This window comes from Lineus longissimus, chromosome 2 (genome assembly GCF_910592395.1).
Source record: "Lineus longissimus chromosome 2, tnLinLong1.2, whole genome shotgun sequence".
In the NCBI taxonomy this organism is placed as follows: domain Eukaryota; kingdom Metazoa; phylum Nemertea; class Pilidiophora; order Heteronemertea; family Lineidae; genus Lineus; species Lineus longissimus.
The window spans coordinates 20,450,581-20,473,776 of NC_088309.1; the positions used below are offsets into that span (position 1 = coordinate 20,450,581).

General features: G+C 39.6%; 3 protein-coding genes across 4 annotated transcripts; 2 read left to right on the forward strand and 1 right to left on the reverse strand.

The window, feature by feature from the left end:
* Nucleotides 1-5,942: 5,942 nt before the first annotated feature.
* LOC135483744 (T-complex protein 1 subunit gamma-like) lies at nucleotides 5,943-12,222 on the forward strand. Its single transcript, XM_064764766.1, has 14 exons — nucleotides 5,943-6,018; nucleotides 6,103-6,164; nucleotides 6,491-6,541; nucleotides 6,819-6,978; nucleotides 7,457-7,577; nucleotides 7,731-7,811; nucleotides 8,175-8,280; nucleotides 8,470-8,654; nucleotides 9,014-9,193; nucleotides 9,789-9,887; nucleotides 10,104-10,290; nucleotides 10,714-10,854; nucleotides 11,015-11,146; nucleotides 11,344-12,222. The coding sequence occupies exons 1-14, from the start codon at nucleotides 5,997-5,999 to the stop codon at nucleotides 11,440-11,442; spliced, it is 1,626 nt and encodes a 541-aa protein (XP_064620836.1). The 5' UTR covers nucleotides 5,943-5,996; the 3' UTR covers nucleotides 11,443-12,222.
* Nucleotides 12,223-14,001: 1,779 nt separating this feature from the next.
* On the reverse strand, nucleotides 14,002-18,637 carry LOC135482791 (cilia- and flagella-associated protein 53-like). Its single transcript, XM_064763170.1, has 7 exons — nucleotides 18,322-18,637; nucleotides 17,522-17,751; nucleotides 17,180-17,353; nucleotides 16,548-16,851; nucleotides 16,069-16,287; nucleotides 15,648-15,864; nucleotides 14,002-15,441 (listed from the first exon to the last, which is right to left on the reverse strand). Exons 1-7 carry the CDS (start codon nucleotides 18,388-18,390, stop codon nucleotides 15,113-15,115), a joined length of 1,542 nt encoding a protein of 513 aa, XP_064619240.1. The 5' UTR covers nucleotides 18,391-18,637; the 3' UTR covers nucleotides 14,002-15,112.
* Nucleotides 18,638-18,908: 271 nt separating this feature from the next.
* On the forward strand, nucleotides 18,909-21,590 carry LOC135483745 (spindle and kinetochore-associated protein 1-like). Of its 2 annotated transcripts, none has more exons than XM_064764768.1 (6): nucleotides 18,909-19,111; nucleotides 19,571-19,812; nucleotides 20,112-20,206; nucleotides 20,362-20,547; nucleotides 20,708-20,877; nucleotides 21,065-21,590. In XM_064764768.1, the coding sequence occupies exons 2-6, from the start codon at nucleotides 19,600-19,602 to the stop codon at nucleotides 21,223-21,225; spliced, it is 825 nt and encodes a 274-aa protein (XP_064620838.1). In that variant the 5' UTR covers nucleotides 18,909-19,111; nucleotides 19,571-19,599; the 3' UTR covers nucleotides 21,226-21,590. The 2 variants fall into 2 exon arrangements, with proteins under 2 accessions (XP_064620838.1, XP_064620839.1); XM_064764769.1 differs by having other exon boundaries at nucleotides 18,909-19,069.
* The last annotated feature ends 1,606 nt before the right edge of the window (nucleotides 21,591-23,196 follow it).

The following is a 23,196-nucleotide window of genomic DNA, read 5'->3' on the forward strand; positions in this document are numbered from 1 at the left end:
TTGAATTCTGTATCAATCCCATACATTATGCAGCCGAGGCAGTGTGTAGTGAAACTTTATATTATCAAACATATCAGACTTTTCAGAGGGGCATCTAGAGTAATCGACACACTATGTGAAAGTTATTAGACATAGGGGACGCAAAGTGATTCCTGTACTTGAGTTATGACGTGTCACTTAAAGGGGCTATGTATTAATTGTATCTTTTCTTCCATGCAGACATTTCAGTACTTTCTCTTGTTCACTAGGCGGTCTGTCTATCATTACAACATGCACATGTAGTCAAATTCATCCGAATGTATGAAATAGACTTACTTAACATTGGCTTATAAAGTCTAGATGTGGCCAAGGGGTGTATGACATTTTACTGTCTTTTACTCAGTTAAAGTTCTTTAAAATTTATTCAAATGCAGCAAAACTAGTTGCATTTGTAAGTTGAGTCAAGATTTGTGAAGCGTGGAATGAATCTCTGGAGTTGCTGGTCAACTTGCATCATTGTATTAATTGGCTTCTTTAAGAAGTCATGTTTTAACATTTGTAGGGTCTAAGCAAATCTGTCAAGTCAAAAGCAAAATGTGTGGGGGGTCCTTTGGAATGTTGTTGTGGCCTTCCTACTGTGTTCTCAACAACAAATTCTTTAATCTTAGCTTTGAAAAACACAAAGATTAAATATTTCTGCACGGTGCTTACTTACTGTCTTTCACTTTTATCGATTTTTATTGTGGAATTCCTTTTAACATGTTTAATCCTCAGTTCCAGCCATAGTTCTCTCGATATCAATGTATGCATTATCGTGCACAAAATTCTTCCAGCTTGGATTGAACACTCTCTGCATGCTATTATATATGAGTAAAGTCATGTCTCTGAATATAAAGTACTTTTGCAGCTGAAAATGCACATGAGAGTTTTCAATTTACGTCATTCAGATATTTCAAGAGTCGATTACAGTTGTTTTGATATAAAAACAAGAAAGTTGGCAAGCGTTATCTTCCCCAGAAAGTTGGCTCTGGAGGCCATGATTATGTTGAAACCTTGATTGAGAGTCTTGAATATATACCAAGGACTTAAACCTTGGTGACACTCGGGAAATCAAAATAAATCTTTCTTGCTTATTTAGGGTATTAAGTTTTTTCGATTTTTTTATTGTCAAATTAAACACCATAATTTCATCAGCAACTCTAAAGAATGTTTGATGTTGCCAGGGATGCGATGAAATGGTGTGTTTTATTTGATAATGTAGCTAATTACTTCTCTAAGATAGTTTAGTACACCACAATTTTAAATCATACCTTCATGGTAACTTTATTCTGCCAGAGTAGATGTGTGTTAATGTTCATTTCATTTTAGTTCATCAAGAGTAAGCTACATGTGATGTAAGTGGGGGAAAGGTAGCCCCGCCATTGTTTTCTGTTCATACCTTATAGAAATGTGAATAGGAAACAATGGTAATGGCTCCATTCCCCCACTTACCTTACATCATTTTGGAAAATTTTTCAATATTGAAAATTATCCAAGTTATTCTTCTAATGGCATAATTCTATTGCATGTTAAATTATTTCATCATTCTGTCTGTCTTCTGTCGTTATGTCTCATTCTCTCTTTGTTTTGTGGTGTTGTTGTAAACCTAAGATATCTCCCTTCATCGCAGCCTTCAGTTCCGATAGAAAATAGCTGAACACATAAACACATTTTTATTGGAAAGGATACAGCTCTAGGCAGGTTAAAACATGTTTTATCACTGCTTGTAGCTGTACTCTAAACCCAACTGGACCAGTTTGACTGGAGCGCGTAAAACTCCCAAAACTTTCAATGTTAGTGAGTGTCGTATTTAGAACAAAAAACAAAATCTCAAAAAAAATTCTCATGTAGTGTTTGTTGGTTTATAATGGTGCAGTTTGCACTTGGCGAGTTTTATGTTAGCTGTGTGCATGTTTGTGCTCCAAGCGCAAGCGTTATTCGTGTTTTGTGTCTAGTTTCTTATTTTGTTGTGGAAATTGTCCAATTTCTACCAAACAGTATTATAATTTTCGCTGAAGGTGCGATAAAATGGTCAAAGAATGGTTAATCTCTAGATTCAGCATGCAGAAACTGAGAACACTGTGGTTGGTCCCGCAGCCCTGGTTTTGGTTGTCTGACGACCTGAACCCTTTCACATGGTCACATCCTTTCCTCAAAGCATAGTCTATAAGTGTACCAACTGTAACAAATCCTACAACACATTATGCACCAAGTTGTGCTGGCACGGACCATTGCTGTATAACCCCTCAGCCAAATGCACACCTAACCTTCCTCTAATGATTTTTTTGTGAGTCTTAAATGTTGCCTTCCTTCTTCTTTGCTTTTAAAACTTTCTTCTTGAATTCTATGTACAATCTATCAAATGCAGGTCATCATTGCTGGTTACTGGCATAGACATCATAAACAGATGAAACTCATCTGTTTTGTCTGACCTCGGGAAGTGAGAGAACAAAACTTGTGATCTCGGGTAAATAGCTTTAGTGCGACAGAAAACCCAATGACTTTTGAGCCACAGGGTTTGCACCCCCTGAATAGAAAATTTAAAGGTCTCCCCAACAACTCAGAAAGAAAGCTGACATGATGAATCTTCTTACTGCCCAACATCGTAGCGAAGTGCCATCTTGGTGCAAATCCCTAACGTCTGCGTAATTCGCCTGTTTCCTGATCAGCGCCCATCTACCGTTGATGTTTCCAACTCGACATTGTGCTGTACGTTGAAGCCAAACAGTGGCTGACCCCATAACCTGACAAAGTTTGGCGACTCCACCGCAAGAAACTCTCATCTAGAAAGGGGCGAATCAACCACAAACTGGTGTCAGTTTCTGTGTGCTGGCCTAAGAGGTGGGGCATCCAATGGGTTGGATTCCAAAGTGCAGTGAGTACAGAATGGTAAGGGAGATAATAAGATGACTGGTTTTAACCCACTATCGCCATTTTGGTTTTTCAGTATTACCACTGGGGTTTACCAGTCATCGATCGGGAATTTCTTTCCAAATTCTTGGCCTCTAAATCAAGTCATTCAATATTAATTTTCTATAATCTGGTGTATCTAGAATTAGATGACGGTCTTGTCCTCATTCGTTTTCCCTTTCTGATCCAAACGTTTTTAATGGTTACAGAATTGAGACTTGACTGGAGGTACTAGTTGTCTTGCAAAACACCGGGTCATGCGGGTGGGCAAAGTTAAAATGAGTGGCTTCGTTGTTTAGTTGGTTTGCATAAATACCATATCATGGTCATTTCATCAGGATAGGAAAGGGTTAACATTTACTGATTGATGTTTTTGAAAATCACTCCACAATTGCATGCTACTCACCTTCAAATCAATCTCTAAGAATATCGTTTACTATCACAAAATTTCATTTGTTTATTGGCCGCATTATGCTACACTAGTCTATCGAGGAAAGATGTTTGGACCTAGCAAGTATCTGGCTAAATAATATTTGTGGGCATGATCTGTTCTTGTATGAAGGCGACCTTCTGGTCCGAGAAAGTGCCTGTCATTATATCGCAGGTGAAATGTAGAAGTCTTTTGATTCTAGTATTTGAGTTCAATGTGTGGTTAATATCTGTAACTTGACTACTTTGTTTATCCTTCATACCCGGTAGGTGCTTATATAGGGTGTCTGCATGGAAGATGATATTTTACATATATTTCGAGATGGGAGCAACTGCTATTGGCAAATCTGACCAACTTGTCTCCTGCCTATAGCGTCCCAGTAACAACAAATTAAAGTCGCAGCATACATTTGTCCGAAGAAGATGCATATTAATGATGTACACTGAATGTTTTGGCTTGCACATCAGCAAGGAGGTCTATAGTAACAAATGGTTTTTGCCGCCAAAGGTGGTGCAAAAGTTGAATAGGGTATTTGCATCCCAATAGGTGGCACTGATTATCACGAAATGATGTCAAAACGCAGACAAAATTTATGTCACTTTTCTGTCACAACAGCGTAATGTGTTATTGACAGTTAGTGCCAAGTAGTGGCAGCTGTAGTTTTGCGGGTATCCTATTAAACGTAATGATGCTTCAGGTGGTTATTATGGAAGTCCTCGGTTTAGAATTCTGTAGGAATGCCAAGATTTATATAGAAGTTATGTTTTGTTAATGATTAGATCTTTGATCTGTTATACTCGGTTAAATTAGTTTGTCTTGTTTTTGTTGATTTTATCTTGAAAGGTATAATCGTCACATGTTCATATGATTCAGGTTACAAGTTCACATATGGGTAGTGCAGAAACAAAAATATATCTATAATATTTTGTAGAGAAGCCCTTGGGCTGGCTGTTCAAATTTTAATTAGTGCTAAAAGCCTGGGGCTATTTTGAGAAATTTCACATTTCCCATAGATAAAGCAAGAATAAATTGAGACTGTTCTTTATTTTGATAAATGTTCATCTGTACATTCGGATACAAAAATCTAGTTCTAAACTTTGTAATTGACACTTGATAGCTCTCAGTCTTTATTTATTCTTGATAAACAGAAATATAATAGAAGTGGTACCTTCAGAAAGAATGGACAATTAAAGATAGTCATGTAAATAGGTCAGATTTTCCTTCTGTCTGAACCTTAGATTTCTTGCTTGGGAATTCTTTCTGTGTCTATTTTGTGTTGATTTGTACATGATAATCTTCTAGTCCATGACTGATTCCTCGTAGTTATTTCTGAAGTTGTGTATTAAATTATCTTTTCCTCTATCTCGTCTATTTAGATGCTAGTCATTCCAAAAGTTCGAAACTTACTAAGGTTTTGGGTACATTGATTTTACTGCCTAATTTCGAGGTAACATGCCGTTTATTGATTGCCAGAATTGTCGAACACACCAAAGTGCAAGCCCTTTTATTTTGTCTCAGGTATTGTTTTCAAGGACGTGAATATCTTATCAAACAAATTGTTTGGCAGAATTGTCAGGTCAGCGCTTACCTTGCAACCCCTTTCTGTCTGACATGTTTTAAACGACCCAATGATAATTTGTACCACAAATTATTTTTGCTATGTTGCTGCTTTCCCCCAGTTTAGCTATCTGCAACATGTGACCTGTTTTACCTTAAAGGATTAAAGGTCACATTTGATAAAAGCAGTTTGTTTCCCATTCCCCATGCATACTCTTTGTAAAAAGGGGGACTATCAGCAACTGGTGGAATATAAGCTGCTTGGTTTTGATTGTAGTGTCTGGGCTTGATCAATGGGTACAGCGTGCTGCCAACTATGCTTCTAGTCTATCAGTCTATTGATTTCAATCATATAGTAAATTAGGCAGATTCTTCTCGTAAACTTGCCCAGAGATGGTAGCAAGACCTTATCCTGGCGTCACTAGTTTCGCCATGTTTCCCTGCAATTGAGTGGTCCTGAGCTGTTGTAGTGTAATGTTACATTATTGTGACAACATATCAATAAAGAAACATGGATGACAGGTACAACTTTGTCTTCTTATTTCTTTGGCCGTGAACTCTGGATTGTTGATGTTGGTGAGCAGGGCTTACTGGAATTTGCCCAAACAACACAACTGATGCAGCATCCTCCTCCTTAGAATCAGGACATTCTTCTTCCTCCATTTGCTTCTGTGCTCCAAAGATGTGACGAAGGAACTTCGTTCTTCTTTTTAATTATTTTTTATATTGGCCTATATAGATATTACAACAGAAGTTGGTAGTGAATGCAGACAGAGAACCATGCTCACCATGTCCATGGTGAATGTAGAATTGAGACGGTCATGAAACAGAGCACCATCAATTGAAGGAGATAATCATCCGATTAGCAACAAAAAAAACATAATCACCTTTTTTTGAGACACAAAAGACAAAAAGGAAAATCTGCGAGGTAATTTACGGCGAACTGCACTCACACACGCAAAAAGAGGTTGGAGGAGACGACAGACAGGCGAAGGACGAAGGACGAAGACAATTCGTTCAGTTCCACAGACGTCCATCAGGTGGCACATGAAGAGCCTCGTTTCCAAACACCGGCAGAAAAATGTCTCAAGTTCTAGTTCTGAGTGAGTATTTTACCCCGTTTTACCACTCTCTCTCCTTGTTTATCTTGAAAACATTGTATTCAATATGCCCATCTTACATTCCAGATCAGAATACCAAGCGGGAGTCGGGCAAGAAGGTCCAGTTAGGCAATGTGACAGCCGCAAAGGTGAGGCGCATGTTCGCATGGTTGACGCCATGTTGTTTTCCTGTGTACAAATGTACAGCGAATACACGTGCATTCCATTCCAGAACATTCCACCATTCATGGCTAATGCCGGTCATCGTCATGGCAAGCAAGGCTGAAAATGACAAAAATTGTCAAGTTGTGATGAACCTCACCGAGCCCAAATATACCTATGTACATGAGTATGTCTCGAACACTTGACCTTGATTTAAAAATGCCAGTCAATAAAATTGTGTCATTCAATAGAACACAGTCGCAGAAGTAGTAAGAAAAGAAATGATCAACTTGAACTTGTACATTTCTTTCAGACGGTTGCAGATGTCATAAGAACATGCCTTGGACCAAGAGCTATGCTGAAGGTAATAATAAAAATAATTGATTGACGTTAGTGATAATGACACAACTCTTGAAATGATCCAGTGAAGTTGTTTTTGTCAGAAATTGTAACTTGTGCAAAGTTAATTTGTAATGTTTAGTAATATTAGAGGCTACAATGTAGATAGAATAGATACTATTCCAAGGAAGTTATTTCTACTCGAGTTGATTGTAGTGTGACAATGGAGACTAATTGACAGTATTTGAACCATTCTTGTTTCCTTCTTTTGTAAAATTGATTTCTTCTGCATTACTTTACAGATGTTGATGGACCCCATGGGTGGTATTGTGATGACCAACGACGGCAATGCTATCCTCCGGGAGATCACTGTTGAGCATCCAGCCGCCAAGTCCATGATTGAGATTGCAAGGACCCAGGATGAAGAGGTTGGAGATGGTACCACGTCTGTCATCATCCTTGGTATGTGTAGAACTCAAATTGACCAACATGTACATGATGTCATTATGTTAAGAGTTGATTTGACAATAGCTGGGTTGTGTTTATTTGCCCAGCTAGGACGCTGATTGGTCTACTGGACCGTATTATGAAATGAAGCAAGTGTTGAATAAGGTTGTGATGAAGATGGATAAGGTTGATTGGAACGAGTTTACAATCCCCGATCACACCCCAAAAAAAGGTCATCGGTTGACTAACCAAGCACCACTGTTCAATGGATTTATAGTTGAATGCGATCAAACTACGTCATTTCCGATCGGGGATTCTAAAGTTTAGCCGGTTGATTTAAGTTAGTTGGCCAAAAAACTGGTCAAGACTCTCTGTTGGAAGAGTGGAAAAACCTTGCTGTCTAATTGCCGAGTTGGTTATGTGAATAGTTTGCCATCTGATTGACAGTAAAGCATGGAGACATGGAATGATTATAAAACAATTTATGTTTCAGCTGGTGAAATGTTGGCTGTAGCCAGCCCGTTCCTCCAACAGAAGATGCACCCTACTGTGATCATCAGCGCCTACAGACAAGCCTTGGAAGACATTGTTGACATTCTAAAAGAAAAGATCAGGTAACAAGTGCTGCACATCAGAAGATTGTATTTCTCCTTTCTTATGACCTGCTAGATGTTTCTCCTTTACCAAGTGGGTTCCAGAGTTGTAGATTACTTCTGATTATTCTCTTTGTGAACCTTATATAATGGATATTTGTTGTATTTTTTCAGTCGCCCTGTTGACACCTCGAACCGAGATGAAATGTTGAAGATCATCAAGAGCTGTGTTGGAACAAAATTTATCAGCAAATGGTAAGATACTAAGATTCCACAGCAAAATTACTATTTGCCTGGTGGACTGTTATCAATCGGCCATTGCTACTGAAGGATTGCAGGGTAGGAGTTTAAAATAGTATGACCCTTGACAAAGAATCTTGCAATAAGTATCTTTGTGTCATCACATTACCACCAAATAAAATTGACTCTTACTAAACTGCATAATTTAGGAGCTTGCCACTGTGGCATTAATTATCTCGCACCAAATTGGGCTGCCGACATCAACCGAAGTGGCAGAATGGTAAAATTGCCAAGAAGAATAAAATGGATTCTGAAAATGCTCATTTGCATTTACATAACAAATCTTTGGTGTTTGAATGTTATCTCCTTTGTTTTTAGGTCGGACCTTGCTTGTAAGATTGCTCTTGATGCAACTAAGACAGTTGCCCTAGAAGAACATGGCCGTAAAGAAATTGATATCAAGCGATATGCTAAAGTAGAAAAGGTGAGTGCTCTTATCAAGTTTTTGTATTGTGACCGGTTTTGTACTTGGGTGTTGTGTTGTGTAGTGGTTAATGGTATCTGGCCCGTGATATTGATGCTCTGGAACTGAAACATTTCCACTTTCTACTCCCGAGTCCATGATGGAAAATTTATATAAAAGACGAAGAAATGTTTTCACTTTCTATTCTAGGTCCCTGGTGGAACTATGGAAGACTCTGAAGTGTTGTCTGGTGTAATGATAAATAAGGATATTGTTCACCCAAAAATGAAGAGGCGGATAGAGAACCCAAGAATTCTACTCCTCGACTGCAACTTGGAATACAAGAAAGGAGAGAGTCAAACCAATCTAGAAATAACTAGTGAAACAGATTTTGCGTGAGTTATGTTTTGAAACAATGTTTGTTTGCACTAGTCATGTTCATGAAAAAATTGCTATTTTATGCATGGAGGTATTTGTATGTAAACTTTGATGTGTGTCTCCAAACCTAACTGTATGTCTCAACATAGTTTTATTTCTCAATTTTGACCGAACTTGTCAAGTATGAAAAGCCTCCACTTGACAGAAATCTCAACTTGAGTTCTACAGAGGCTGACTCAGACGGTCTGTTATGCATCAGAAGTTCTTTTTCGATAGCAATCTCTTGGCAGCCTTCTCATACCTGCTAGCTCTATTGGTCAAAAGAAGCCTTGAGTTGCAGTTTGAACCCCTGAAAATTGTCCTTTTCTTCTTTCAGTAAAATCCTCCAGCTTGAAGAAGAGTTTGTTGCCAATATCTGTGCAGATATCATCCGTGTTAAACCAGATCTTGTCATCACAGAGAAGGGTGTCTCAGATCTTGCTCAACATTTCCTGGTCAGGGCTGGTGTGGCTGCAATCAGGAGAGTAAGGAAATCAGACTGTAACAGAATTGCAAGGTAAGATGGAAGAAGTTATTGAAACTACATGTATTCTTCATTACTTGCAATCCGCAAAGGCTATGAGACAATTTATCTGCCAAGTCTGTCAGCTTTTGTTAACCTACCTAACCTTTGATATTGTAAATATGTGGATGGTGTCTTGTTATTAAGAAACTTAACATTTCTGAATATCTGCAATTTGTCCTGTGTATGTCCGATGATGTAATTGAAGGCATTTGGACTGATTTGCTGTTTTCCTTTGTCTTCCTCTCTCATGTCTGCCTTGGTCCTCGAGGTTTTGTGTGCGAGTTGGTGACACTAGGTTTCAGTAGCTGATTAGTGTTATGTGTACTGAGGACGTCATTGGGTTTTTAAAACTGTTACTAGTAAACTTTTGTGGTAACGATGAGTTGGCATACCATGTGTGTGAAACATGTTTGTACGACTCTCAACTTCATGCATTTGTACATTTAGGCCTACATGTGTCAAGTACATCTACATCTACTGTGATTAGTATGTTATCCCAGGTTATTTCACTGTTAAAACTTATGCTGCTCTCAAAAGATGATAATCACAAGGTCAAACTCTCAAGACTGATGTCGTGTTTTTTTAGGGCATGTGGAGCAACGATTGTGAACAGAACTGAGGAAATCAAAGAGGAGGATGTTGGAACAGAATGTGGACTCTTCGAGATTAAGAAAATGGGAGATGAGTAAGTTACCTTTAAAATCCTTTCCCATAAATTCCTGTATTTCGATTTGCCAACCAAACTCTTCAGTGTACAGTATTTGAATGCCAGTCATGTCACTCTCTCAGTACCAGTGTGATGGCTGCGGTGATTGTAGATTGTGAATTTCAAGTAAGAGGGTTGGGAAATAATTGAACTGCAGATTCAAATATACGTAACCAACTATTCTTCATCTTTCAGATATTTCACATTCTTGACGCAGTGTAAGAACCCTAAGGCTTGCACCATCCTGCTTCGAGGAGCCAGTAAAGACATTCTGATGGAGGTCGAACGTAACCTGCAAGATGCCATGAATGTAGCCAGGAATGTTATGATTGATCCCTTCTTGGTGCCCGGTGGAGGCGCTGGAGAAATGGCCCTTGCTCAGGTAAGAACAAAACCATTTGAACATAACAAGGTAACATATGCAGAAAGGTCCCACTTTTGTATTGATGTCCAATTGGCTTTATTGGATAACCTAGTCATCTGGCTGTTGGGAATTTGATGTCCGATGATGTAATTGAAGGCATTTGGACTGACTTGCTGTTCTCCTTTGTCTTCTTCTCTCATGCCTGCCTTGGTCCTCAAGGTTTTGTGTGCGAGTGAGAGACACTAGGTTTCAGTAGCTGATTAGTGTTATGAGTACTGAGGACATCTGATTCTACATTGGTCTCTTGGAGCAGTTTCTTTGGGGAGATATAGTTTTTTGAAGAGGATTTACGTGATATGCACAAAGTGACATCAGTTAAAGTTGTTATCTTAAAGTAATCTACTATGGATATAAATTACTCAAATCTGATACTTTTTTCAGGCCCTGAACGAGAAGGCTAAGACTATCCAAGGAGTTGACCAGTGGCCTTACCGTGCAGTCTCAAGAGCTCTAGAGGTTATTCCTAGGACACTTATACAGAACTGCGGAGCTAACACGATTAGGACAATTACAGCTCTTAGGGTAAGTGATTCTTCTTCAGCTATCAACAGGCTGTGCATTTTAAACCCGGACTGGTCAGAATCTTCAGCATTCCCTTAAAAAGTATTCTTCTAGGTTGCCGTCCAAAGTCCCTCTTTTCGTCTTACTCGGATGCATATCGATTTGTCCCTTCTTTTCACAGGCAAAGCATGCAGCTGATGGTAATACAACCTGGGGCGTGGATGGCGAATCTGGTAACATCGTCGACATGAACGACTTTGGAATTTGGGAACCATTGTCTGTTAAGGCACAGATTTACAAGACTGCCATTGAGGTAAGTTCTTATAGAAAGGTGTGCGATTCATGATATGCATCAGCTGAAGGTCTTCTTGTCTATTGATCTCATTACATTTCTTTGAAAATTTTCTCGTTAGATTTCCCCTTACCAATTGTGATGCCATATTAATTTCTGTCTCTTTCTTTGTGTTCATTCAGTAATTTTTTGTTTTTAATGTATCCTTTTATTTCCAGACTGCTGTACTCCTTCTTAGGATAGATGACATCGTGTCAGGAATGAAGAAGAAACGAGAAGAGCCAGGATATATCCCACCTCAAGAGGGCGAGCAGTGATCTGATATTGAAAAGACTCAAATTCCTTATTTCAAAACCCAGGCATGTTCTTGCCTCATATAATCTAGGGCTTTTCAAACCTGCTGTGAAATGATCACGTGTTCCTTTACGTGCCGTGGCAAGTTTCTTTCAAAGGAGGCTGATCGGTCAATTTTCACATCAGTGTTGTAATGATGGTTTTCCTGAAGGTAGAACATGGGGCTTGAAGCCTTATCAAGCCTGTTGTGGTCATAGTATCAAAAACTCAAAGTAATGAGTTTTTGGTAGTATAATAATGATGTTTTGTTGAACCATATCATACATTGACGTTACTTATGTTATAATCCCTTGGGAAGCTGATTTTTTGTATAGTAGAAAAAATATATGGAACAAATTGTGAGTTTTTTGAGCGGTGATAATATTCTCCACCAGGTTTCGGAAATCATTTACAAACCAGAAGTTAAGTTTGACTGTGATCTCTGTGTTGTGACTAAATTTGATGTGCTTTCCCTGTGCAGGAAATAAAAATAACCCATGAGAAAAATATGATATACATGTAAGGCGAGCTTTCGTCGTCTGACCAAAATTCGTTAAGACCATTATCCACTTTCGCTGTCCTGAGCAGTCTCAACAACTAAAAAAAATTGTGCTCGTTATTTTTTGCAAACCTTATACAGTATTTGTTTGCTTGTGATGCAAAAATCACAATTTATGTGCCCCTTCCTGCTTCCAGTCTCAAGCAGACGAACAAGTGTGTTTTGTATGAAATTATTAGTGTAATAAAAATATTAAAAATGAGAAGCTGTGTGCGTCAGTCGGTTATTTTTTTCTTGGTCTCATGAATTTCGGATGAATCACCTTGTTAGTTCTCATGATGATTTGAGGGGTTGGAATAGTCTTGTCATAGATGAGAGGCTTTCATCACATGCAGGGTAAAAATCTTTTGATGTCTTGAAATTCACTTTGTTTCATCTCCCGAAAGCTAGTCACAGCATTTCAGAAAGACTGTGTCTGAAGCTTTTTAACCAAAACCAGGCCCCTGTCGCTCTGGAGTGAAAAGGGGGACATGAAAATAACCTCTGAATATCCGTCCGTCTGTCTGGCCACAGGTAAATGCGATATTTTGCCCTGAGGAGGGTCTTATGGCTTGCTCGTAGTCTTTACCAGGTATTATGATGTTTTGATTTGGGCAAGGTAGAAGGCTTGACAATCCACTCCTACTCTAATAGGTCAGTCATTTGCAATCCCCTGTACAAACGATGCCAAAATTATAAAATCCATCCTGCTGGGACATAGCTGACAGACAATTGTAACTTTCGGTTGTGCGAACCAGCACACAAAGTCGACTGGTGTGCTCGCATCTGCCACAAATCACATTGATGACAATGTCAATATACCCCTTCCGGCTACATGTCCTTGTTCCATCAGGAACCTGCTCCATTTCGCACTTGCCACATCCAAGCCTTATTTTCAGTTGTTTAATTATATTGGAATATTGGAGACCACTTCAGTTCCATACAGCATGAGAACTCAAATGTGGGCAAGAGGCTGGCTGCTGTAACTGGACTCATTGGCCTGTCTATTGATCAGAATGGCCACTCCAGCAATGCAGGCCTCCATATGGGTTTGGGGAGGGGGTCAGCATACAGGTGGGACCGAATGCCATATCTCCACCCGAAACCCTGTCATTCCAGGCAATAATCTGGTTGATTTCATGCAAGTTCCCCTAAAAATATTTTCGTTGGGATTAGAGCAAATAGAATGGCATGGACACATAACATGCCATGTCCTCCATTTTGATTATCCTTTACTATCGACCCACTTATCTAACATTCCAAAACAGCAGAGTTGTGATTCAATGGATCCGTGCTCACTCTTGCATCCAAGGAAACGACAGAGCTCATCTACTTGCCAAAGTTGCAAACCAACATCTGGAAGAATTCAGTATCCTTACAAGGAAGCAAAGATGCTCCTGAAACAGGTTAACAGAAAAAAGAGGGTACATGTACCTCCATGTTTCATCTCGGAACAGGCCACCGCAGATTTGAGGCTCACCTGGAGAGGATGAAATGGCCGAATCTAAAAGAAGCCAGTGCAATGCACAAGGTCAAACACTGGAGCAAGTGATTCAGAACTGCTCACTCTTGGACACATGGCCACATGGCTGAACGGTGCATCAATCGGGACAAAGCTCTGGGAATCAAGAGGGCTCTGTAATACAGGCATTCATTCCACTTGTCTCTTATTGACTTATGCCAAGAAGAACATTATACTGCTTAGGAGGGGGTCAAGATTCAAGTGTTCAAGAGCAAGTGGGCTTGGGGGAACCCTCAAGGGGGGCAAGGCTCAGGTAGACCCCGAAGCATTTTGAGGAGATCCTTCGAGAATGAGGGAAGTCCCTGCAGCTGGCATGGAGGCAAATTGAGCCGCAGCTCAAGAGTGCACAGGGAAGACCACAAACAACCTATGCTTGGGTCAGTAACAAAAGGTATGATAATCCAGCCATTCCATTCAATAGCGAATGAATTTGGCTTTCGACTAATACGTACAAGTTATCACACAAGAACACCAAGCTGTACATAAAGATCATCCAATATTTTAATTACAAAATATCCTTTTAGTTTAACAACAGTGATACCATTTCATTTATTAAAGACATCTCTAAATACATAGATAATATTTGTACATGTAGATTGTTCCAGAGAAGACATGGAGAGCACTTGCAGTAGAATCCTCACAGTATCTACACTAAGTGTGGTCAAGAACAGTTTGTTGAATTATCTCAGCCCGTTTAGCCCCCTGGTTATCCGAATTGCAAAGGGAAAACTATATACAAAAGTGAAATAAGTGCAGCAAACCCATCTCCAAAGCAACTGGAGAAAACTATTACCGGTCAGCTTACACTGAGTTTTTTCAGTACAGTGAATTATTTACATTTAACGAAATGTAACACAACAGTGTGGATGTACAAGGACTAAATATCCATACGTGTTACATTAACACTAATCAAGTTCCTGCATGTGCTGCAAGAATCTTGAACAATTACAAACAATTTGTCTAAATAAGGCCTTATGGAGACATTCTTATTACCCTGCCCATAGATCTCTTCTTGTCGTCGAGAAGCTATTCTGTAACAGTACTTCTACACGATCAATGTCATCATCTGTCTGGACGAAAGTTAACAATACATACAGCCTGCATTTAACTGCAGGCAGTCACTGTGAACAAGGTGGTGAAACAACAGAAACTCTAAGCCAGACAGTGAAACTGCCATATTTAGACTTCTTTTCAACAATCATCAGTAGCAGGGAAAATAATCACAACACATTAATGGACGGACATTGAGTTCAAAGTACCAGAGTAGCGTATCACAGTTATGTACAAGAAAAACAATTTCATTCCCTAGAAATCTGACTGAAACCCAGATTATGGCAGACACTGATTTTAAAATATGGACGGAACTTGCTCATTAATATGTGGAATGTACAGACAAAATTGCATTTGTGATGTTGATGAATGAAATACTACCGTAACCCACATAATCACATGGTTGTCATTATGGTACAGGCAGCCCAACCCAAAAAGAAATATGAACATTTTAATTCTTCAATTATTCATCTCGGTTATTGATTGCATCGTCGAAATGCCTCAATCTATTTCAAAGTAAGAAGTAAACAAAACCCGTCAGAGTCTATGATGACGCCATCTCAACTTGGCGCTGCCTCCTCATTGGATGAACCTTATCAACAAACGGCCTATCCAAACAATCTTGTATTTTTCTCTGGTATTCGCGCTCCGCTTCTTGAGCCAAAATGTATTCCCGATCCGTTTCCATTTTTGCCAACTCACGCATCTTGTCATTGTACTCAATTTGGTCGATAAGATCCCTCTGGTGTAGTTCAAACTGCTCCTTGATTTTCCCTGCCTTTGCCAGTTCATGCTGCTTGTTCTCTTCGATAGCCTTTTGCAGCTCTTCGCGCTCTCGTTGGGATTCGATCTGGCGCTGTTCATTGATTCGTTCTGAAATTTTAAAAAACATAACAATCAGATACAGAGTGATGTACATCAGGGTGTCCCAGAAAAAGACAATTAACGAAAGAATACGATTTCCCACAAGTACAATGTACAAGTCAATAGTAAATGGACATGTGTTTTATTTTTTATGAGGCAATGTCTTTACTCAGGCCTATTCTGATAAGACCAAGAAATGATAGTATTTTACTTACTTTTCTCAGCAAGCTGTTGCCGTCTACAGGCAATAACATCTTCCAATAGCTTGGCACGAGCTTGTCTCTCCAGCTCCCACTGTTGGAGGCGCTTCTGCCACATCTTCTCAACCTCTTCATCGAGGAGACGGTCGAGTTCCTTCTCACGTGCTGCCTCTTCGAGCTGCATCTGTTTTAGGTAGGCACGGTAACGGCGATCTTCTTCACGTAGTTCTTTCTGTAATTCAAGATATCAGAACTGACTAAAGGAACCAGAATGCTGGAAGTATCAACAAAACCACACTCCTACAAACCTACTACTTCTAATCTGTAGACATGATATTGAGTGAAATTTTTACCATCAAAACCTAAATGATAAAATTCAATCTCCTCCATCATTTTTTCAAATCAAACTCGGATATAAAGATGTGGTTGTACAGACCTTTCTCTGCAACTCTTCCATTGCCTCGTTACGAGACTCCTCCAGCAGCTGCTCAAGGATCTTCATGTCAAAGGCAAGCTGCTCCTGAACCTCCTTAGCCTTCCTCTTCATGCGCTGCTTCAGAGACTGATCGAACTGCTGACGAGCCTCCTTCTGACGTCGACACTTCTCCTCGTGTTCTTTGGCCATCTCGAGTTTACGAAGTTCAGCTTGTTCTTTCTGTAAAGTGAAGGACGATAGGTTAATACTTGTAAGGTCATTGGGAGTACAAAGTTGTATCTATCCTGCATGTTTACCTCTTGGAATAGGAAGCAAGTCTTAAAACCTAAGGCCTACTAACCTTTTTATTTAATCAATTCACATTTCGAAATTAGATTCTACATTACGATCACCAGAACTTGGAATCTTATCACCAGTCTCTTCTGTGGGCAAAACTGAGAGCAAGCATTCTATCATACATTTTTAGACTTCATACTCACCAATAACTGTGCCTCCTCCTCTCTCAATTTTACAGACTCAGCCCTTTTCTCTGCAAGGGCAGCCTTCTGAAGCTCCAGTGTCTTGACTGTCTCCATGTTCCTCTCAATTTGAGCCTGGGCCTCTTTTTCTTCTCGGGCAGCTTTAGCCAACATGTCTTCATGCCAGAGTCTAGCCCACATCTCCTCTTCTTGTTGGTGTTGCAGATCAAGTTCGGCTTTGATTTTCAACTGTTCCATACGTTCTGCACAGACTTCATCCTGGTGACGCTTAGTGAGTGTCGATCTCAGTTCTTCACATTGATTTCTGTAACAAAGTGGACAAACATTTTCTCATAATTTATTCACTGCTCAAGACAGTTATACTCTTAATAATATTGAACAACTTAAAGCTGCTGAGACACCATAAGTTGAATTATCAGGACAGGGCATAGCTCATGATCACATCCATTTAGGTCCAGGAACAAACATTACCAACATTGGCTCAAGAAAGTTCCCCACAGCAATTTTTTTCAAAATGCCTCAGGAAGTACTATTTCAATTCAGAGCAATTTATATCAAAATTTTTACCCACCCATTTTTTCCCACTCAGAAGTACTACATAAATATTACAATGATAAAAGAACAACATGTACCTGAACTGCTGATCATATTTGTCCTCAACAATCTTCAACCTCTCTGCCTCACGCCTTTCCTTCAGAAGCTTTGCTCGGTCCCTCATTCTGGCCTGTCTCTCAAGGACTGTCTCCTCTTTTGCCTCCATTTCAACGAGATACTGTGCCTCCTCTGCCGCCAATAAATCACGAAGCCTGTAATAGTTGAGAAACACATGAAAGACAAGAACACATATTCTCAAATCCTACCACAAAGAGTTACACACCATATCAGGTATTACATTGCAAATGAGGTTGCCCCACCACAAAGATGATACACTGGCAGAACTACCTTTATTCTGAAAAATCATGTCTGATGATTACCTTTCTCTTCGGTCTTCAACACTAAATTCATTTGCCAAGAGCATGCCATCTACTTTTCTTCTGACTGTATTTAGCTGTATTTTTCTGTCTGTCCATCTTTCCCAATCACTTTTCAAGTCAAACAGCTTGTTGTATTTTGTCATAGCCACGGCTTCCTCTCGCATATCTTCCTTCTTCCTCCTGTCAAGGATGAGTTTCTCTGGTGGGTACTTATTGGGAGGACGTTCCCTCTGTAAAATAAACATGATTCATTGTTGAATATCAAAATAAATACGGGGAGGGGAATTTTTTAGTGCAGAGAACCGGCATAATCAATTATGGCCCTTCACCATCAGTCCGATGTCAGAACCACAGACAATGAAATCTGCATGCCACTTCTCACATTCACAACGTTGGAGGAACAGCATTGATACATGACAGAGTTAAATGCCATACCCCTACTGATTATCTGGTATGCCCATGGCCATGGGCCATGGCGCCGGGTAGTGCACAGCACTGAGTCCCGACTCAGTGACTGGTACGTACGTATGTACGGTATGTTAAACGTGTCACTGCACTGGCATGAGACTCGTGCCGCCACGGACTGGTGGTAATCAATGAAGGACATTGTGTTGATTGACTGGTCCAATTACTAGAATAGAATTAGGGCCTACTACTGGATGCTCACTACTGACACTACTAGCCTAGGCCTAACTGCTAATATTAAATATAGTAATATTAACACAACAGATCGCACGTACTGACATAGTTATATCATAATAACAGTGTTTGTGAGGCTATTCTAAGTTATGATTACTTACGATGGCTACTGAATGTGGTGCTGGTCCGGTAACCTCTCGATTCCGGGTCTGTCTCCTTGTTGCCATCATCTTGGCAGTTTCAGTGAGAATTTGACTGGAAAGTGGATATTTTGAAGGGGTTCTCCTACTTCACCACAAAGATCTGGCAAAATCAACAACTTAAAAAGTCTAGGCCGCTGTCAAACACTACTCTATTGATTGTTGAGGAGTTAAGCCATCGGTTAACTAAAATTATTTGGACGGAAAGGCTTGATTATTATATTTTAGCAGCACAAGAAAAGTGCTGTTTCTTGTTTCAGAAAAGCCAGTGACGTAACGTAGTCATGGCGAAACATAAATAATCGAAATCTCGCGTTGAAAATCGAGATTGACGTCAACTTGGAGGAAAAACATCAGAACTTTCCTAAAATAATGTGCTCTTATTATCATATGCAATTGTCCACTTTTAGTGTTAAGTATAGTGGCAAAAAAAATCTAATTCCTTTATTACATTTCGATATACAGTTTATGTGGCTCACTTTGGGAGAAAAATGATATTTTAGAGTAATCCTGGAGACGAGGTTGAACAAAAATCGGACGACCCGGCATGCCCGGCATTTTCGAAATTTCTTCTTTAATTTTTCTGTTGATTTATGTCTAATAACTCATTTATCCTGTTTTGATTGCTGTCGAAAATGATGCATAGGCGATGTTGAACAAAATTTCTTGGTGAAACAGTTGTCTTTTTTGATAAACGCGTCACAATAACGTAAAGAAACCAGCAAATTAATACAAGTTTGACTCAAGTTTTGTGAGTGTGACACTGACATGACAGCCACAGCGTGACCCAAAAAATGCTCTCTGAAACTGATTGTGATGCATGGGTGGTATGACTGACTTGTAATGTTGATTCTGGTGTTGACTAACTTAGTGAAAGTGCAATGTGTTATTCTACCAATTACCATGGAGCTTCTGTTTCGTATTAAATTTTTTCACACATTCACATGATGAATCAGTATGACAGTACAGTTACAGTAGGCCTACTACATACAGGCTACAGCCTATGATCAGATCCTGTTGTCAGAGTAATGGATGGTCAGTCGGTGTCGGTGGTACACATTATTTGGGCAGGACAATGATGCATAATTCTGTATGTGTTGTATTCACAAGACACATGTTGAAAGGGGGTATGAGTAAAACTGATAGACCTGTTTTGCTGTGCGTTTCATCTCTTGTAAAGACATTTAACCGATTTGTCTCCTTTCTACAGAACACTCAGACAGATGAAAAATTTGAAGAATGAATTCCACAACTATTGAAGACTTATCAGGGCACTTCCAAGCCAAGATTCAGCACATTCACACCCTGCTTCAGCTTCGGAATGTAACAAAAGAGAAGGACCTCTGCGAGTTGCTGTCAGCTGTCAATCATTCTGTGTATGATCTGGAGGCCACTGTCACAAGAATGAAACTGATACTGACCAGTGAAAGAGAAAAACTAAGGGAATTTGAGGTGAGCGATATATCAACCCAAATACTTGTAGTCTTAAATGAAGTGCCCCTCTATCACTGACACCCTCATTTGGGACCGACAAATGGTGTCCTCAAATGTATCCAGATTACAAAGATGTAAATGTAATTTTGAATGAACCACAGAAGACATTAATTTTGAATCATTTTAATGACATTGCCATTGTGACAACTGCTCAGTCAGAGTTGTTCCCTTTTTTTGTCTGAACAAGTCTCATTTGGCGATGAATGTCCTCAGTTGTCTTTGGCCTATTTCTCCTTTCTCTTTTTGTTCATCGATAGGCTATGAAAAAGAGTCTGCTTGATTTGAATGCCAGAGCCACTTACACAAATGACAACATCCCAGCACGACTTCCAAAGGCTCAAAAAGTATCAAGGTATGTCAATTATGTACTTGAACGATGATTTCACTCTTCTCTACATAGCTACAGTACAACCTTGAGCTCAACAAATGATGATCTCATCTGTAACATTTCTTTTTATGTGGCCTAATTAATTTCAGTTATCAGTATATTTCCACATTATTTTGCAGTGTCCAGCCTGCCAGCGCTCCGACTCATAGTATCACTCCATTGCAACCAAAACAGATCCAGTCGTCTGCTCCAAGTAATCATACCTGTAGGCCTACCTCAGTCTCTCAAGCTGCTGTGCCCAAACAGGAGGAAACTGGCCCATCCATTGAATATTTGACTGTTGATGAATTTGAAAGTGTACCAAAGTAAGTATTATGAAACCAAGTGTAAAAGTGATAACTGAAGGTGTTTGTTATGTAATGCACATACACTGTAGTGTCGGCCCTATTTCGTCGTGAAAATTTGTGAGTGGTAATATACTTGTTATGGGCGATTGCCATTTGACATTTCTTATCTCCTTCACAGGTACATGAAAGGCAGAATGACCTATGAGAAAATGAACAGTGCTATAGATGAACTTAATCACGCGTTTGATGCAAAATACAAAATCTTACGCCAGCGGAGATCGTATTTGTCTGAAAAACAGAAGCAGAAAGCAAGAGATTATAAGGCACAAGAAAATAAGGATACGAAAGGTTGGTAGCTTGTTCACTTTTTAGACTTGATGACCCTCATGTAGGCCATTTTTATCACTGGCAGCAAGCCAAATGTTTTAAGGATTTGATTATCAATTACACATGTACATGTACTTGATTCTCCTAATGGCACTTAGCAAAGTATAAAAAGTAGAAAAGCTAATGAATTTCCTGATCACTTTTTCAGGTTTGCATTTTATAGTGGAAGATGATATAAAGAACGACAGCGGGTTGAAGCTAGATAAAGCCAGCAAAACGCTGTTTACGATTCTGCGCCACTGCCAGAGATTCCGAGAAGTGAGGAGCGGAAAGCTTTTGAGATATGTGCTGTGTGAATATTCATATTGACAATAACAAAACTTGGCTGGATCATTTTGAAATTTGTCACAGGATGGTGCTTGGTGCCTTTAAGTAGGCTTTTGGGGTTTATTGAAAATGACGAGAGATTCCAATATTGCCCAATTTGCAAGATCGACCAAAATTCTCAGATAAAGCAGTGATATTCAGTGTTAAGTCTTTTAGGAATACACCACAAAAATGAAAGGGTTTTTGAAGTTGTAAAGCTAAAATATCCTGTTAGTAAATAATGCTCTGAACTGGGCAAATATAACTGTGTTGAGCTTTCTATAACGTTGTATTTCTTGGTTTCCTAATGTCTGGAGAACGTTTTGCTGTCTTGATGGTATGCTCATTGTCATTGCTATTTTATATCTATGTAATATACAATAATTATTTCATATTACCTAAGGACATTGTTTACTTTTGAACTTGTGGTTGTGAATTCGCTGAAGGACCGAAACGAAAAGTTATTTTTCAGATTATCTGACAAGGCAATATTATTCAACAATGGGTCTCATATATGACAAAAGGTTGACTTTGACCTATATGAACCCTCTCTAGGACAATAAAGGATAACCAGCCGAATGTGTGGTTGTTCCAAAAACTCACAATCGAGCGTCTGAGGACGACCATTGCTCCTCTGTCTCCATGTACGTTGCTATAACAAACCTCACTAGGGCAGTAAAGGATCACCAGCTGAATGTGTGGTTGTACTAAAACTGTCACAACCGCATCTAAGGACAATAACTGCTCCTCTGGTTCCATGTACTATGCAAAAACTATCCTATCTAGAACAATGTGTGGTTGTACTAAAACTGTTACAATCAAGCATCTGAGGACAATCATTGCTCCTCTGTCTCCATGTACGTTGCTATAACAAACCTCATTAGGGCAGTAAAGGATCACCAGCTGAATGTGTGGTTGTACTAAAACTGTCGCAACCGCATCTAAGGACAATAATTGCTCCTCTGGTTCCATGTACCATGCAAAAACTATCCTATCTGGAATAATGTGTGGTTGTACTAAAACTGTCACAATCAAGCATCTGAGGACAATCATTGTTCCTCTGTCTCCATATACTATGCTATAACAAACCTCACTAGGACAATAAAGGATCACAAGCTGAATGTGCGGTTGTACTAAAACTGTCACAACCAAGCATCTGAGGACGACCATTGCTCATCTGTCTCCATGTACTATGCTACAACAAACCTCACTAGGACAATAAAGGATCACAAGCTGAATTTGTGTCTGTTCTAAACTCTCACAACCTAGCACTGCACCTATTCGGACTATCATTGCTCCTTTGTGACCATGTACCATGCTGTAACAACCCTTGCTAGGACAAGGATCAACAGCTATATGTGTCGTAACCATGCCTGTACAAACTCTGCCAGACATGGGAGGGTCCTATGTTGTCTCAGTTTTACAACTAGGGTACTTGAGGCAGTATTCAAGAGCACAGTAAGATAGAAGCCTACTAGAGGTGGAAGGGTCCTGATGTTGTCCCTGGAATATGAGCTACATCAGGCACATCAGTTGCTACTAGTGGGCTAATTTGGCCTGTCTTCAAGAGACAAGCACTACTATAGGTGGGAGAGAGTCCTGATGTTGTCTCGGCCAAGCATCTGAGGACGGCCATTGCTCCTCTGTCTCCGTATTTTATGCTATAACAAACCTCACTAGGATAATAAAGGATCACCAGCTGAATGTGTGGTTGTACTAAAACTGTCACAACCAAGCATCTGAGGACGACCAATGCTCCTCTGTCTCCATGTACTGTGCTATAACAAACCTCACTAGGACAATAAAGGATCATCAGCTGAATTCGTGGCCGTTCTAAACTCTCACAACCTAGCACCAATTAGGACGATCATTGCTCCTTTGTGACCATGTACCATGCTGTAACAACCCTTGCTAGGACAAGGATCAACAGCTATATGTGTCGTAACCATGCCTGTACAAACTCTGCCAGACATG